General features: G+C 41.6%; 1 protein-coding gene across 1 annotated transcript; it reads left to right on the top strand.

Annotated features, from left to right (window-relative positions):
• Positions 1-7,868: 7,868 nt before the first annotated feature.
• Positions 7,869-10,787, top strand: INSM1 (INSM transcriptional repressor 1). The gene has a single exon (XM_031951047.1). It carries the CDS (start codon positions 8,181-8,183, stop codon positions 10,026-10,028), a length of 1,848 nt encoding a protein of 615 aa, XP_031806907.1. The 5' UTR covers positions 7,869-8,180; the 3' UTR covers positions 10,029-10,787.
• Positions 10,788-16,211: the final 5,424 nt, after the last annotated feature.

Raw genomic sequence — 16,211 nt, 5'->3', positions numbered from 1 at the left:
CTTTGTGAACCCATGCTGGCATCTAGTGCTCACTGCTTCCATTTCTAAGTGCACACAAAGCAACCAATCTCTGAAGTTTACTAGGAATCTATATTGTGCTCATTGTTCTATTGATTTCAAAAATCACCCTTGCCTCCTTCAATACAAAAAAGAAAGAGAGAGGAGGAAGGAAGAGAGAGGGAGAGAGAGGAAGAGAGAGGAAGAAAGGAAGAAAAGGAAGGAAGGAAGGAAAGAAGGAGGAAAGGAAGGAAGGAAGGAAGGAAGGAAGGAAGGAAGGAAGGAAGGAAGGAAGGAAGGAAGGAAGGAAGGAAGGAAGGAAAGGAGGGAAGGAGAGGAGGGAAGGAGAGGAGGGAAGAAGAAAGAGAAACGAAGAGAAAGAAAAGGAAGGAAAGAAAGAAAGAAAAGGAAGGAAGGAAAAGAAAGAGAAAAAAAGGACATTCGACCACCTTCAAACATCTGACATTTCATGTTTTTTAAGATTTCTTTGGAAATCACATCCTCAAGTCTTTTTTCCCCAGTATCACAGGGAGTAATTAATTGAGGCCAGGAAATTTGAATTTTTAAAAAGAACTCAGAAGGTACATTCTTACTATGGCTTCACTTATCATGCTCTTCAACTCCTCCTTGACTGAATATGTTCTACTATTTCAAAATAAGGAGTAGGCTACTTATGCTTTTGACGGGAAAAGAAATGCCACCTGCTTCAACTAATGGATCTACCCTTTCTTTGTTATTCTTGCCACTTTACACATACCTTTAAAATGTCTTTTTATTGTCCTTAAAATTTTTGAAAAGCTTCAGCTCATTCTGGATTTTAGTCTTCCTGCCACTAAGTATTTTCAAATCTTCAGTACCACTCTTTTTATGATTAGAAGTAGTAAATTAAATTAAGCTTCTATTAAGAGAGAGGAAAAAGTTCACAGTTGTGATCACATAATTCTACAAGTTTCCAACTTTTTTTCTAAAAAAAAAGCTATTTAGTCATTTTTATGTTATAGATGCCAGAGAGTTTTGATATTGTCCCCCTCCCCATTTCAATTCTTCCCCTTTCCGAGGGCAGCAACTTCACATGAAAGTACATTATACTCTGGTTTTCCTAAGTCAGGCCAATTTGTGCAATCAGCAAAAGATCCAGTAAGGGGAACTCTTCTGAGTTATTCATTAATAAGATTTATGTGAATATATGTAGAAATTGAAAGTAAGGACCAGATATTTACCTTTTCATCAGTTAATAAATAGAATTCTAATTTAGCCATATGGATATAAACAGAATAATGAAATGGTGAATGGCCATAACATATTACTTATAATGAAAACTTAAATTTAACACAAATTTAAGTCCATGAAAAGCCTGGGAATAGGTTAGTATACGTGATTAACATATTTTTTCCCCTTAGCAAAGTTTCAGTTGCAGCTCCCTATAATATGTTGACAAACATTACCATAAAGGTTATGTTTGAATAGTAATAGAATTTGTGACTATGAGTTAACATAGGAAATATGATACTCTTGACATAAAGTTATGGCTAGAAAACCGATTAATCAACATAATATAACTAATTTAGATACCTGATGAAGGCGGTTTTTACATTTCCATTTGCCACCTTTTAGAGGGATTGATTTCCTTAGTAGAGAGGACTCCTCCAGCAGGACAATCACATCACCATTTCAGGTAAGTACCTCCTCTGCAACTTAATGTCTTAGACAAATGACCTGGAGCACTGAAAAGCCAATGGACTTGCACAATCCATAACCATTTTGTGACAGAGGAAGGACTTGAACCCAAGACACCCAAGCTTCAAATCCAGCTCTCTGCCACTACACAACATTATCTTTTAAATGTTTTCAAATACCATATCTTAATTAAGTAGGTGGGTCTAAACATATTCAGGTTAATTGTTTATTCTGTAAGCAGATGTACATTTATAAGGTTAATGAATACTCATCAGATTTTTGAGGAGGGATTTCTTGAAGTAGTGGGAGCAGAGATGCGAAATAAGAGTTGATTAAGACTTGGGGAGGGTCTTTTGTATGCATTTGGCTTTACTTAGAATTCCAAAAAGATAAAAAGCTTTATTCACTGAAGAAAAAGCAACATAAAATGAAAGGAGTTTTGGGTGACAGGATTACTGTTTTATAAAAGCAATCAGTTATAATAAATCTGCATTAAAATTTCAATGCCTGCCCTGCTTTTCACTCTCTTGGTTTCTACTATTAGTAACAATTTAGGAAGTACAAATAGAAGTGAGGCCTACTAGACCATATTGTGAAAATGATTCTATAACAAATAAAAGTTCATTTTAATCATATCATATACATCAATTATGTCATGTTTCCCCCACAGAATACATGTCATAATGAGCTTCAGCACTGCTGCTGAGAGTATTTTATTAGCTTTAATGAAAAGGGAGACCAACTTAATTCCAATAATGCCTTGTTATTGCTTTTTTATACCTAAATAACACAGGAAGTAAAAAGGGGAGGGGAGGCAGGTGAACGTTCTGTGCTTCATAAAATGTAAAACATACCTATGAATATTCAAGCTTCTAAAATGGAGTATGTGCATGTAAGAGTGTTAGCTAAGAATGAGAGAGGGATCGAAAGTAGCCATGTGTGAGAAGCTGTTGATTGTTTTCTGGTTGAGAGAAGAAGTGATGATAAGGTTTGGATAAAGTGTACATTGCTCATGGGGGAGGAGTAACCTGCAGCTGTATGCTAATGCTAATAGAAACAAATCTACTGCTCCCCCATTAACCAGGGAGGCAGGGAAGCACACATCACTGAACAAATACACTCACACTAGGCAAATAAAATAACACACATAGACACACAGACACACACACTCATCTCAGGACCACAAGGGAAGGAACAAGAAAGGAAGGAGCCTCATTACCAGCAGAAAGTATACTTGTATCTGGCCAGCTATGAATCCAAGTTATTCTGTCACTTATCCTTATAGGGAGGAAAAAAGTGAAAGGTGATTGGGTATTTCCATATTCTCTCTTAATTGAGTTTTTACTAATTTTGTTTTCCCTTTCCTTTGAAGAATTACTGGATAGCACAGCAGTCGCTGAAAAGGTTAAGAAAAATTCAACCATGATTCTTTGTGCTAAAAGTTATTTAAATTGTTGGACAATCACAAAGGGTTCCCAATTTGTCCTGTCCTTCCTGGAACCAGAACTACGATTTTAGTACAAGTCGTTGTGTGCTCATATTTATCTTATTAGGACTGAAGATTGTCCTTTGACAACCTCACAATGAAAAAACAAAACTTTCTGCTGCTCAGACTTTCTGGCGTTTAGGCCTTATCTTTCCTGAATTTCCTACCTGAAGTAGACATAAACAGCCATAAGTGCTCTACTTACCGAAGAATACTCCTCCAACAGACATACTTTGTGTAATAAAAGGAATGGTCTCTCTCCCATCACCCCAAAGCAGAATAATGGGAGCAGAGCAGATTGTCAGGGGGATACTTGAAACTTAAGGGATGGAAAATACTTCAGCTCTTCCCTCCCCCCCCCCCCCCCCCCCCCCCCCCCCCCCCGAGCTGGGTGGAATAGAACAGCCTCATGGATTCTTTCTTGTTTTCTCTCTTTCATGTACTATTCTTTTGTGTGTAATTATTTAAACGGGAGATCCATAGCAGCTTTATGCTAATATGCTGAACAAAGGAGAGGGGCGGGGGAATGAGGAAAGAGGGTAAGGTGAATAGAGGCAAAGGGGGAGGAGATGGGGGCTGCAGGGTTCGCGTGTCGATCGCGTGCCCCTCAGACAGACACAACAATCACTAATTCCTCCAAACACAATACACTCTCTCCCGGGTCTCAACTCGACCTGGGTCAAACATTAGCAACATAGCCCATTGTTTATAGTTTTTGCTACAATAGGTCTTAGAAAACCTGATGAACCTCTAACTGCAACCTACGTTTTCTTGCACATGGCTATTGGAAGAACCGGGAGAAATTGGGGGGGGGGGAATTCCAGTCATCTTTTTTTCCCCCTTTAGCTCGATGCTAAAGAGGAAGGAGGTGGTACTAGCCAGACCGGTGCACTCTCTACCTTTAAAAAGGTACCTCGGCCAGTTGCATACGGTAAAACTAGAGAATTTTCCCTTTGGGCTTGATTTTTCATCTGCTTAAGTGGCTAAGTTGGACGTTAATACAAGGCTGTACTTCTGCTAAAAATCCTCCTGTCACTCTATTCCCAGGGTCCGTTAGAAAGTTTCCTGCACCCCAATGATTTAATCAGGTGGGTGGGGCTAGTAACAAAATAAATAAATAAAAATAAGGCGTTCATTGACTGAGAATAGAGATGAAACAAACAAAATCACTCTTATGCTACCGTCCCAGCTTTAGGGTCTGTAGTGCGAAAAGTAAAAGACCGCATCTGTTTTTTTCCCACCACCACTCTACATCAAAAGAGAAAGAGAGAGAGAGAGAGAGAGAGAGAGAGAGAGAGAGAGAGAGAGAGAGAGAGAGAGAAAGGAAGGAAGGGAGGGAGGGAGGAATAAAAAGAAAAAGCCAGGGGTACAGGGAATAAAGTTGGGAGTTGGGAGCCCTGGCATTACAGCAAATTCCAGTATAGTTTGGCTTCCAGCTTGAGGTATCCCTGGGAAAAGTAACGTGGGCAGCCAGAATTAAGAACTGGGGAGGGGTTGTTAAGAAAACGACACTCAATCCTACTGGAAACCTGCTAACCAGAAAGCGATAAAGACTAATTCAGATCTAACCTCAAGAGCCCTCAAATGGCAAAAAATTGACCCACGATTTACAGAAAGAAATAAAAGCAAATATTAAGTGAATAGGAACAGATTTTAATGATGGCAGAATGAGATTTGATACTTTGCCATTCAGAGAGTAAAATAAATATCTGTATTTTATGTCAATAAAACATATACACATGTAGACTGAAAAGAAAAAAAGTACAGAAGAAGTCCCAGCTTCTCTCAGTCAACACAATCTGCTGCAGCTGTTTTGAAGGCTTTCTTTTCTTTCTTTCTTTCTTTTTTTTTTTTTTTTGCGACATTTTTTTTTTCCTCCTTGCAGCCCTGGGTTGTAAAATTAGTTTAGAAATACTTGTACCTTTCAAGTCTCAATTCATCTTTACCCTAAAAGACTGAAAGCAGTTTTTATTTCGGCTGACTAGAGCTAGGAAAACAACAAAAAGAAACAGATCCTTTGAATCTAAGTATCTCAATAGGTTTCAATAGATTTTCTTTGGTTAATTCATAGCACTGTTTGAATTCACTGTGTGCAGAGAGGGGGTGTTTTTTTTTTTTTTTTTTTTTTTTTTGCTGGTCTTAGATTAATGGGTGTTCTTTTAATTTTTTTTTTTTTTGAGGTTTGCAAGGTGACTTATTTTACCTGGTTATCTAATGAATGACAGCGTTATATGGGTGATGCAAAATATGGTGTACTGCTGAAGGGTAAGATGATTCTGAATACTGGTATTACACAGCAATCCAGGTGAAATCTGTAATTAGGAAAAACTGGGGCAGGTAGCCACGGAAACCTCTCCCATTTCTAGATTTGAAGAAAGACTAGTCAAAGAGTGAAAGAAGGATTGGGCATTTAACATCTGAAGAGAAATATTTGGAAATTTAAGATTTTTAAATTTATCAAATCTTGGATATGATATTTTACAGAGCTGCCATTAACTGGGGTTAATATTTCAAAAGTCATGTTGACTACTATTATATTCCCATAATGGTTGTTTTCTACACATTTTGACATTTAAAAGCTCTCCAATCTCAAATCAACAAATGACTATCATACTGATATTAAGTTTTCTTATATATAAGTCAAAGACTGTTGCATTTATGGACGCTGTAAAACCGGTGGTCAGTTTACATTTTTTAGGATTTGTTCAGAAGGAAAAAAAAATACCTACCCTGAGATCAGTTACAAACAAAAGCTCTTGTCAAGACAAACTAACCCAAATTACTGATGCTTAAAATTTCTATTTTCTCTTAGTTTAAAAAAAAAAAAAAAAAAAAAAAAAAAAAAAAGGATGTTTGCCCTGTTGCACCTTATGTGGATTTAATCCTTTTATTTTAGATAATGTTAAGAAATACATTTGTGGATCTTGTAACCTATTTCTACATAAAAGGCTGTCACCCAGGAGTTTATCTTCACTGGAACCTCTTCAACAGTTACCCCAAAATTCAAGCCAATGGTGTGGATAGTAATGAGGATTACAAGAATTTGCGAGATTGTTTCAGACACCGCTTTGGGGAGGGGGCGGGGTGAGGCGCAAACCGACTACCTTCTTTTTGCTGTTACGATTTAGCTGGTGTAAAACAGGCAGCCGGTCCTCTTTAAAGCCATTGCCTTGTCTTGGTGGACAGATTTCTCCCTCCTTCTCCTCTACTCCCCATTCACCCCTCCTCTTTCCCCCACCCCCCCTTCCTCGGCCCTGCAGCACGCGTCTCTTTCTCGTCCAGATTGGCCGCGGTTCGTGTTCAATAGAAGGAGGTTAATTTCCTTCACAAAGGTGAAAGGGGCACGGCTCTGGGAGGCTACTGTGCAGAGACAGACAGGCCCTTTATTTTTTAGCTACTTGATTAGACCCCTTGATTTAGCATCTGATGTCAAACAGCAGACAAAATGCACGAACTGAATTAAAATGCATGAGGCAGCAAAGGATAATTTAAAAGAAGTTTATCAAAATGGATTGATATGTATGTGAATTTTGGTATTTCGCAAATACTTGGATAAATGAAATGACTGTGTAGTAAGGGAGCGGAGGGGCAACTTTGCACAAACGATGAGCTATTTAATAGGGCATTATAAAGATACAGGAAATAAGAAGTTTTGGTAAGACTCTACCCCCAAAAAACTGTTTCAAAATGCAAGTTCTTTTTGAAAGCAGAAAAGACGATTTTGACTAATCCACCTGTTTTGTCTCAAAAAGTACTATGAAATGACTTCTTGAAGTTAATTAAGACTTTTTAAAGAGAAAAAGAGTTGATGATGTGGATACTAATATTTCACTTCAGTAATTCAGATAGTCTGAATTCCTAAATCCCTTCAGTTAGTTTAGCAGAAATACCAGTATTTCCATTTTCACTTGAATTGATGTTTCCCTGAGGAATTTTCTGGGTTGCTACCCTGGTGAAGAAGTCAATTTTGAATTCGGTGTGTTGCTGTATGATACACAGGTTTTCCAATTTTATTAATTTTTCAAGTACAATGATTTCTTCTCTATCTTTGACTTCTTAAACAATTCTGATGTCACATTTTTGACTGCCCTCCTCACCATCTTTCTCAGTTTTTTCTCTTTCAAATTACACGTTCCCCTCGTCCCCCCTCCCCCCCCTTCAACTTCGCCCTCCACTTCAGTTTGCATATTGAACCCTCCTGACATATTTTGGGCCATTCTTCTTCTTTGTTGCTATTTTGCTCCAGAACTGCGGGTAATCCCACCGATTTTAGATGCTGCTCATTGTGATGCTGATGGACATTTCCATTTGGCAGATCTGTGCCCCCCGGAGGAGAGACACAAAGCCAAGGCACGTGTGCCTTCCTATAGAAAACCATCAGACCGTGAAAAGAGGAGGGGCCAGGCGTGTGCCTCTATCCAGGAGGGGCCAGAAGTAAATAGGAGGCAAAAAGGGCGGGGGGGAGACGGAGGGAGGGATGGAAAGAAAAGAAAAGGGGGAAAACACCCTCAGGTACATCTGCTATACCTACCAAGCAACCCCTAAGTCCCTGCCCCCTTTTTTCAAACCACTCTTTACCCTCCCACCCTCAAATCCATAGGAGCAGTGGGAAGCGCTGATTGGCTCCGGACGGAGCGGGAGGCGAGAACAATGGCATCCTCCCCCCCTTAAAAAGAGTGCTGCTATCTGGGCAGGCAGGGGAGAACAGGGACGTGTTTGCGGGGGTACGGAAGGAAAAAAAAAAGGCACACCACAGACACGTCCTATAGACATCACACCGGCAGGCAGGCAAGAGCGAAGGAGTTCGCGACTGCTTACTGCGGGCGGAGCCAGACTGATGGGCGAAGACGGCGGGAGGCGCTGAGCTAGAGCCGGGTACCAGCCAGAGAGGAAGGAGCCAAGGACGAGAGTGCGCTCCGAGGCTCTCGGCGAGAGAGCCAGAGAAAGCGCATCCCTACGCCGCCCCCTCCAGTGCCTTCCTCAGTGGCCGGGCTCGCCCGCCCCGCGCAGGAACCCAAAGATGCCCCGAGGATTTCTGGTGAAAAGAAACAAGAAGTCCACGCCCGTCTCCTACCGGATCCGCTGCTGCGAGGACGGCGACCGGGAGCTGCTGCTTTTCTCCAGCTGCGGCGGCAGCGGCGGCTCCTCCCCACCCCTCCCCGGCTCCGAGCGGGCTCCGGCAGCGCTGCTGGCTGGCGCGCCCCCGGCCCCGCTGCTGCTGCCCCCGCCGCTGCCGCTGCCTCCCCGGGAGCTGCCCGCGCCGCCGCCGCCGGCCGCGGGCCCCAAGCCCGTGCAGTTCGGCAACCCCGAGGCGGTCTACCCGGCGCCACTGTACAGCCCCACGCGGCCCGTGAGCCGGGAGCACGAGAAGAAGAAGTACTTCGAGCGCAGCTTCAACCTGGGCTCGCCGGTTTCCGCCGAGTCTTTCCCCACACCCACAGCCTTGCTGGGCGGCGGGGGCGGGGGCGCGGGCGGGGGCGCCAGTGGGGGGGGCACCTGCGGCGGGGACCCCCTCCTTTTCGCCCCTGCCGACCTCAAGATGGGCACCGCCTTCTCCTCGGTCGCCGCCGCTGCGGCCGGTGCGGAAGCTGGGGGCGGGGGCCGGGGCGCCGGTAGCCACCACCCGCCAGCCGGCAACCTGCTGGCGGTCCCCGGCCCTGCCTCCGTTGCCGCCGCCGCCGCCGCCTCCCTGCGGCACCCGAGTAAACGGCCTGCGCCCGCGCCAACGGCGGAGCCCGGTGCTCCTGCGGCCAAGCCGGCCAAAGCGCCGGCCGCCAAGAAGCCCAAGGCCATCCGCAAGCTGCACTTCGAGGACGAGGTGACCACGTCGCCTGTATTGGGCCTCAAGATCAAGGAGGGCCCTGTGGAGCCCCCCAAAGGCCGGGCCGGGCTGGGGGCAGCCGGCGGGGCCGCGGGGGGCGGCGGCGGCGCGGGCGGCGGCGCGGGCGGCGGGAGCGTTGGCGGCGGCGGGGGCCGGCCTCTGGGCGAGTTCATCTGCCAGCTGTGTAAGGAGGAGTACGCTGACCCCTTCGCCCTGGCCCAGCATAAGTGCTCCCGCATCGTGCGCGTGGAGTACCGCTGCCCCGAGTGCGACAAGGTCTTCAGTTGCCCCGCCAACCTGGCCTCCCACCGCCGCTGGCACAAACCCCGGCCCCAAGCCGCTGCCGCCGGCGGCCACCACGCTCCGGGGACCGGCGCCGCCGCCGCGGGCACCTTGGCTCCGCCAGCCGGGGGCGCCCGAGCGGCCGAGGGCAAGAGCAGCGCGGACGAGGTTCTGGCCAAGGCGGGGGTGGGGGGCGAACCGAAGGAGGCGGGCGGCAGCGACCGAGACACGCCTAGCCCCGGGGTGTCGGAGTCGGGCTCTGAGGATGGGCTGTACGAGTGTCACCACTGCGGAAAAAAGTTCCGTCGCCAGGCCTACCTGAGGAAGCACCTGCTGGCGCATCACCAGGCTCTGCAGAACAAGGGAGCGCCGCCGCCCCAAGCCCCGCCGCCGCCGCCCCTGCCAGCCCAGCCCGACGACCTGCTGGTCTACCCCAGTTATCCCGCGTCCGAAGGCTTGCAGCCCCTGCCACCAACCGAGAAGGCGGGGAAGGAAGTTGGGGGCGAAGGGGAAGTGTCGAATCCCCTCAACATGAGTGCCCCCGCCGAATGCCATCTGTGCCCTGTGTGCGGGGAGACCTTCCCCAGCAAGAGCGGCCAGGAGCGCCACCTCCGCCTACTGCACGCGGCCCAGGTGTTCCCCTGCAAATACTGCCCGGCCACCTTCTACAGCTCGCCGGGGCTTACGCGGCACATCAACAAATGCCACCCCTCGGAGAACAGACAGGTGATCCTGCTGCAGGTGCCTGTGCGTCCCGCCTGCTAGACAGAGTCTGTTCAGCACCGCCGCGGGGAGAGCAAGGAGAGAAAAGGAGAAGGAAAGGGAAAAAGAGGAAGGAAAAGGAAAAAAAAGCTTACCCCTCTCTCCCGTCAGAAACAACCACCCCCGCCCCCGCCCCGATAGATAGCCCCACTCCCCAGCCCCTCAAGAAGTGTGCCTTCGCTTGTAGAACCACAAAGAGACTGTGAGCCCCGTCCGTCGGTCCTTCAGTCCATCAATCTGTCCCCAGCCCTTCCCCTCTTGCTCCTCCCCAAACTGCTTTTTAGCGTTCGTGAATGAAACGCGCTGGTGGTGAAAACTGAAACGTGAAAAGTGTTGTCTTGATCTCGTAGCGTGCTGGTAACCAACTCTTCACCCCATCCTCTCCCCAACCCCGTTGTGATTTATTTTTTTTTTCTCCTTGATTTTCTCCAAGTTAACTTGTTCTCGTAAGAGCTGGTTTATTTCTGTTAAGAGAGAAGAAAAAACTGTACCCTTTTGTCTCCTCGTTGGTATTCCTCCCTAACCCTTCTCCTTTGCCCCTTCCCTTTGGATTTTCTGGAAGCTCAAAATATGTACCTGCTGAATCCTTTTGAAAAACAACTGTTTTTACTGTTAGTGTTCGATGTGTTGACGGTCTCTAGAAAGTCTCCGTTTTTTCTTCCTTTCTACCCATCTCTACTCTTTTCTCTATATGTATTTAGCCTACGGGTTGTTTTTAGTCAATCTTAAGGAATAATGCCTTTATACTTCACAGGCTGTAAATTGAATTTACCACATGATTAGCTTTATTATGGCTTGTGAACTGCTGGATTCTGGCTTTATCTTTTTGTATGTGAACAAATCAAACTGCTTAAAAAAAGAGTTTTCTTTAGTATAGCCACAAATGCCTTGAATTGCTGTTTTGTTTCAGGGTTGTTTTTAGGGGGAGGGGAGGGAAGTTTTCAGAGTATGCTGTAGAATTGCCTTAATATTACATGTCAACTTTTTCGTTTGATAATCTTTGTTGAGGTAGGACCATATGAGTTTACTCTAAATGTATATGTTGATTTATGAGTGTTATTTATTCACTATTTATTTATATTATGAAAATTATGATATTATTTGATTGCAGATATTTTTGATGCGCTTTTTTTCCTGCCACGTGTGACATTTCACTGTGCATTTTAGAAGAGGGTCTTTTTCTAAAGGGATCTGCTAAAAGTTTTAACTTTTATACCTATCTGAGCGATTACATACAACCTTACCATTTGCTTGGAGGGCTCAGACAGCTCTTGTACAACTGACAGCTCTTACTTTTAGATGCAATCTCTTTTCTACACACATTATTTTCTTAATTGTTAGCTATTTATAGAATGCTTCAATAGAACTGTTTCAACTGTATAACTATTTACTATTCAAATAAAATATTTTCCAATTCAAATATATATTCACTGTGTCATTTCTATACTCAATAAGAATGTCCTCTGTGCTTTACATAACTTCCACTGTCTCCTTTTCCAAAGATCAATTAACACCATAGAGAACATTTTAGTAAACATTTAGTACAATTTTTATACTGGTGTGGGGTTCTGAATTCTGGTCTCACTATACAAGCCCAAGAAGTTCACCGGAGTAATACTGCAATAAGTTGCTGACTAGTTTTTGGGAAACCCTTAGTGATAATGTGCATGTTCTGACGTGTGAAGCATAAGACTACAATCCGTCTTTCTCAGGATAGGTCCTGAACATCAACTTATCAATGGGAGTCAAACACTCCCATTTTCTGAAAATTTGTTCAGTAAAATAGGCAGTTCTTCCTCTCCTCCCTACCAAAAAGAGAATTCTCAAGGAAACGTAAAAAGAGATTCCCTTTTGTCACACTTGTTTATACAAAATTAATCTCAGCAAATAAAAATATGAAATCCCAGTTTTTAAGGTTAATAGTTTTTTTAAGTTTTCCTGTAAATTGAAGGTACTGATGATACACGATATAAGATCAATCCTCATTGGTAGCAGCCCATTAAAATATAAAACTGAAGAATAACCATGGAAACTTGTTGCATTCAGATTCCCAAAGAGAGAGAGTTGTATACACACATTCTGTTGAATTATTTGAGAGTGAAGTAAATGAACTCTCAGATAAATAAAATCCTCAAAATAATATCCAGCCCTCCTTTGGTAAATAGGAAATGAAAGAAAAATCAGAATCCATTAACAAGAGCAATTGATTTTGAAGGGGAAAAAAAGCTCCGTTTGTTTTTTATCTTTAGCGCCAATACAGAATTATATTGTTTGCCTTTGAAAGTCACTTGACCATTAAAATGCCTGTGATTTTGCCATTTTGATGTTCAGTCCAAAAATTACCCCAAACATGCAACTATATTATGCTTCCCTTTACTATGTCATTTCACTTTGTCATTTGTCACAAAATGTCATATCATTTGGAAGAAGGAAGCACATTCTATAACATTCAGACCTCTGAATGAACTCAAGAATTTTTCTCTATAAAAGAAGGGATATCCCAAAACAATAATGCACTTTGAAGGTGGGAAGAACGATTTTATTTTAAACTATTCCATAAAAAAGTTTACCTAACATTTAGGATTTTTGATGATAGAATAGCATGTTTTGAGAATCTCAAAGTTCATTTTAAACTATTCCAGAAAAAAAGTTTACCTAACATTTAGGATTTTTGATGATAGAATAGCATGTTTTGAGAATCTCTAAGTTCATTAGTATCATCCAAAATGCAATAAAATTTTAATTTTGTGTGGGACAGAATTTGGTTTAAAAAATCACATTGTGAGCTAACTATGAACAAAAAATTGAAATGTCAGTAAAGGTACATTGTCTCAAAGGTAAAATATACCTTAGATCTTATCACTGATGACTACATATTGTATGATATGAATGATGGTCACAATGCTTTACTAAAGATAAAAAGAGAGGAGTTTAAGGTTAGTTCAGAGAAAAGTATGGCAGAACTCAAAAGGTCTTTTAAAGGTGGGAAGCCTCAGAATAGGGGCCAATGGCTTTGGGTTACAAAAGGGAAGATTAGGGTTCTGAGGACATTTTTGCTAACATTTAAAGGTGTCCAAAAGGAACACGTAAATGGCTGCCTTGGTAGACAATTAGGTCTCTCTGACAATATGAAAGTTGGATGCCACTTGCCCAGGATGTTGGATAAGAGACTGCTGCTTCAAGTATGAAATAAATTGGTTGACCAACCTCAGATTTTATGATTCCATGTTCAGAGAAGTACACTTGATGATAGGGAAGAATCAGAGATTTAGTGCAACAATATGTAGGTTATTAGTGAAGACATATTTTTGAGATAAATTACCAGTATTGACTTCTCTCTAATTGTGTTCTTGATTTAGCAGGTTTTTCTCATTATTAACATGAATTAAACGAAATTCAAAGTTCCACTTTTGTTGTTTTTTGATACAGATACTCTAGGCTCACTAAAGACAAGGATTTTCTCCTTTTTTTAAAATTTGAATTCACAGGGCCTTACACATAGTAGACAATAAATGGTTTTGAATTAAATATTTTTACATAATAGTTCATTTGCTTATGGACAATGGATGGCCTGAAGCAGTTTCTAGGAATTCTTTTTTTTTTTCATCCCTATTCAGTTCTTCATTTTTCTTGTATGAAAATGCTCAAATAAAGGTAAATTAACAACTTTATAAGGAAGAACCTAATTAAATAAAATGATCCTCAGTTCCCTAAAAGATTGATTTTTCAGTCAATATTGAAACACTTCAAAGGTACGACCTGATTGAAATATGAAATTAACAGTAAAATTATATCGAAGGAAAAGGAACAAAGAATATATTCAAATTAAAATTATGTGACTCTTACATAAAAGATTGGTCAGTTTAAAGTGATAGAATACAAAATTAAGTGTGGAATGTTTCTCTTTTTTAGGGGAATAAGAAGCTGCTTATGACTTCTTGGATAATTGCTAAGTTAAGCCCATGTTCTTCATAATTACAGCCAAGTCATGCAGACAATTGAGAGCATTACAGAAGGTTGTTTTATTCTTATGGGAAGGTTCTAAGAAAGTAGGTAAATTTCTCTTTGTAAGATTTCATTGTGAAGCTTTGTTAGAGGTGAAAGGACAGGAGTTAGGAATGAAAAAGAGGAAAAAAATTGAGGGGGACTTGTTTCCCACTTAGAGTACCACTCTCTCAAAGAAATTGTAACAAAAAATTGAGAATTTGTTAGTCCTTAACACTTTATTGATCCACATTTCTATCTTTTCTCAAAAAAGTGTTTGATAACTGCTTTTTTTGGTTTGTTATTTCTACCCTCCAGGGTTTATATGCAGTGTACTACCGAAGTGAGAACACCCAACCAGCACCAGAAGGCCACTCTAGATTGAACTAGTTTTAAAATATAGAGCTTTTAAACCTCCATCCTTCTTACACTGATAAGTAATAAGTACTTAATGAACATGCAGTTATAAACAGTATGGAGAACTAGAGTTGAAGACAGAAAAACGTGAATTCAAATTCTGCCTTAAATACTTCCTTTATGACTTGTAGGCAAGTCATTTAACCTCAGTTTTCTAATAAAATGAGGATGATAATAATACTCAGGGTTGTCATAAAGATCAAATGAGATTACCTATCCAAAAATGAATTGCAAGCCTTAAAGAACTATATAAATATGTATTATGGTTATTATCTTTCCATATCTTTTCTCATAAAATTGTAAAGTTATAGTCTTCAAAATTATGTAAATGAATAATGACAGCTCAGAGAAAGCACTTCAAAGTTAGAATCTCCTAAAGGACAAAGAATAAAGTTTTTATAACTTCCATTTAGTGCATCAGTTAGATGCTCACAAATATTAATGCATTTCTGAACATCCCATTTTTGGGCTTCAGAGAAAATGTAAGGAATATAACCATTAGCCCAGCATTCACTCTCCCTCTCTCTAACGCCCTCTCTCTGTCTCTCTGTCTCTCTCTCTCTGTCTCTGTCTTACTCTCTCTTTCTGTCTCTCTGTCTCTATCTCTGTTTTTCTCAGCATTGGAAGGGAATTAAAGGGCCACATGTATATACCAACCCATAACTGAACTAGAATTCCTCACCTCTCCAACATATTTGAGAAGCGATCAACCAACCTTTGCTTGAAGACCTCTAGTAAAGGAAAATCCACCATCTCTAGGAGAAATCTATTCCATTTAGCTTTAGCTCTAAATATTAGGAATATTTTGGTGAAAACTCGGAAATTAGGCAAAGGTTGAGCAGATAAACATGTGCACTTAATATCAATAGCCCCAGGCAGGTCCCTACCTAGTCTGTTGATATCTTTGACTGTGAACTTATTTCAGGTCTTCTGAAACCTGAGAAAAGGTTAAATGCAAGAAAGGAGAGAGAATGCCATCAGGTCAGTGTACTCTGGGATCCCTCTATACTCTGTACAAACTGCTTTTCAGTTGCTATCATTCATTTTTTTATGTTGCCTTTTATCTCTTAGTTGCTGGGATTCAATACCAGAGTAATCATTAGCCTTTTAAATTATTTTATTTTTGGAACATATCTCAAGAGAATAGTTGAGAGCAGAGGAGTAGTGAAGGATTTTTAAACTTTTTTTTCCTTTTTGTCCTCTAATGGGATACTTCTTTCACATAAACATAATGTTCTGTCTAAATAGGAAATGGATTCATTCACAGAAAGAATTATTTTATAAAAAAAATCAGAGTTTACATATTAGCAATAATATTGCATGAACCCTTTGTCTTGCAAAAAAATTGTGTCACAGGTTGTGCAATCTCATCAATTTTTTTATGCCTCAGCTTCCTTGCCGTAAAACAGAGATAATACTATTAGCACAAATCTTTATGAGAATAAATGAGAAATTATAGAGGATTTGGGGGCTTGTGCTATAAAAGGTTATATACAGCACCAACACACGATTATTATTTTCATAACCAGGAAAGGAGATATCTCTTGAATGCTGTTCGGTAATGGATGTCAAAATAGACATGAGTATTTCAGAGAAGGTACAAATTGATTGATTTATAGCAACTTTATTCCTAGAAAAATTTGTTGTGTTTTTTTAAACAAGACAGTTCCAGAGAAATATGCTTGTTCTCATCTGCTCTTCAAAGTTCAGAGAAACAAAGGGGCTGTCTATGTCTATCTATAGCATTTTGTTTAATTTTTGTTTTTTCATGTTTATTCATGTTAT

The sequence above is a fragment of the Sarcophilus harrisii genome, chromosome 2 (assembly GCF_902635505.1).
Source record: "Sarcophilus harrisii chromosome 2, mSarHar1.11, whole genome shotgun sequence".
NCBI classification, from domain to species: Eukaryota; Metazoa; Chordata; class Mammalia; order Dasyuromorphia; family Dasyuridae; genus Sarcophilus; species Sarcophilus harrisii.
Note: the sequence above shows the minus strand (reverse complement) of the source record. Positions and strands in the feature narration are given on the sequence as shown.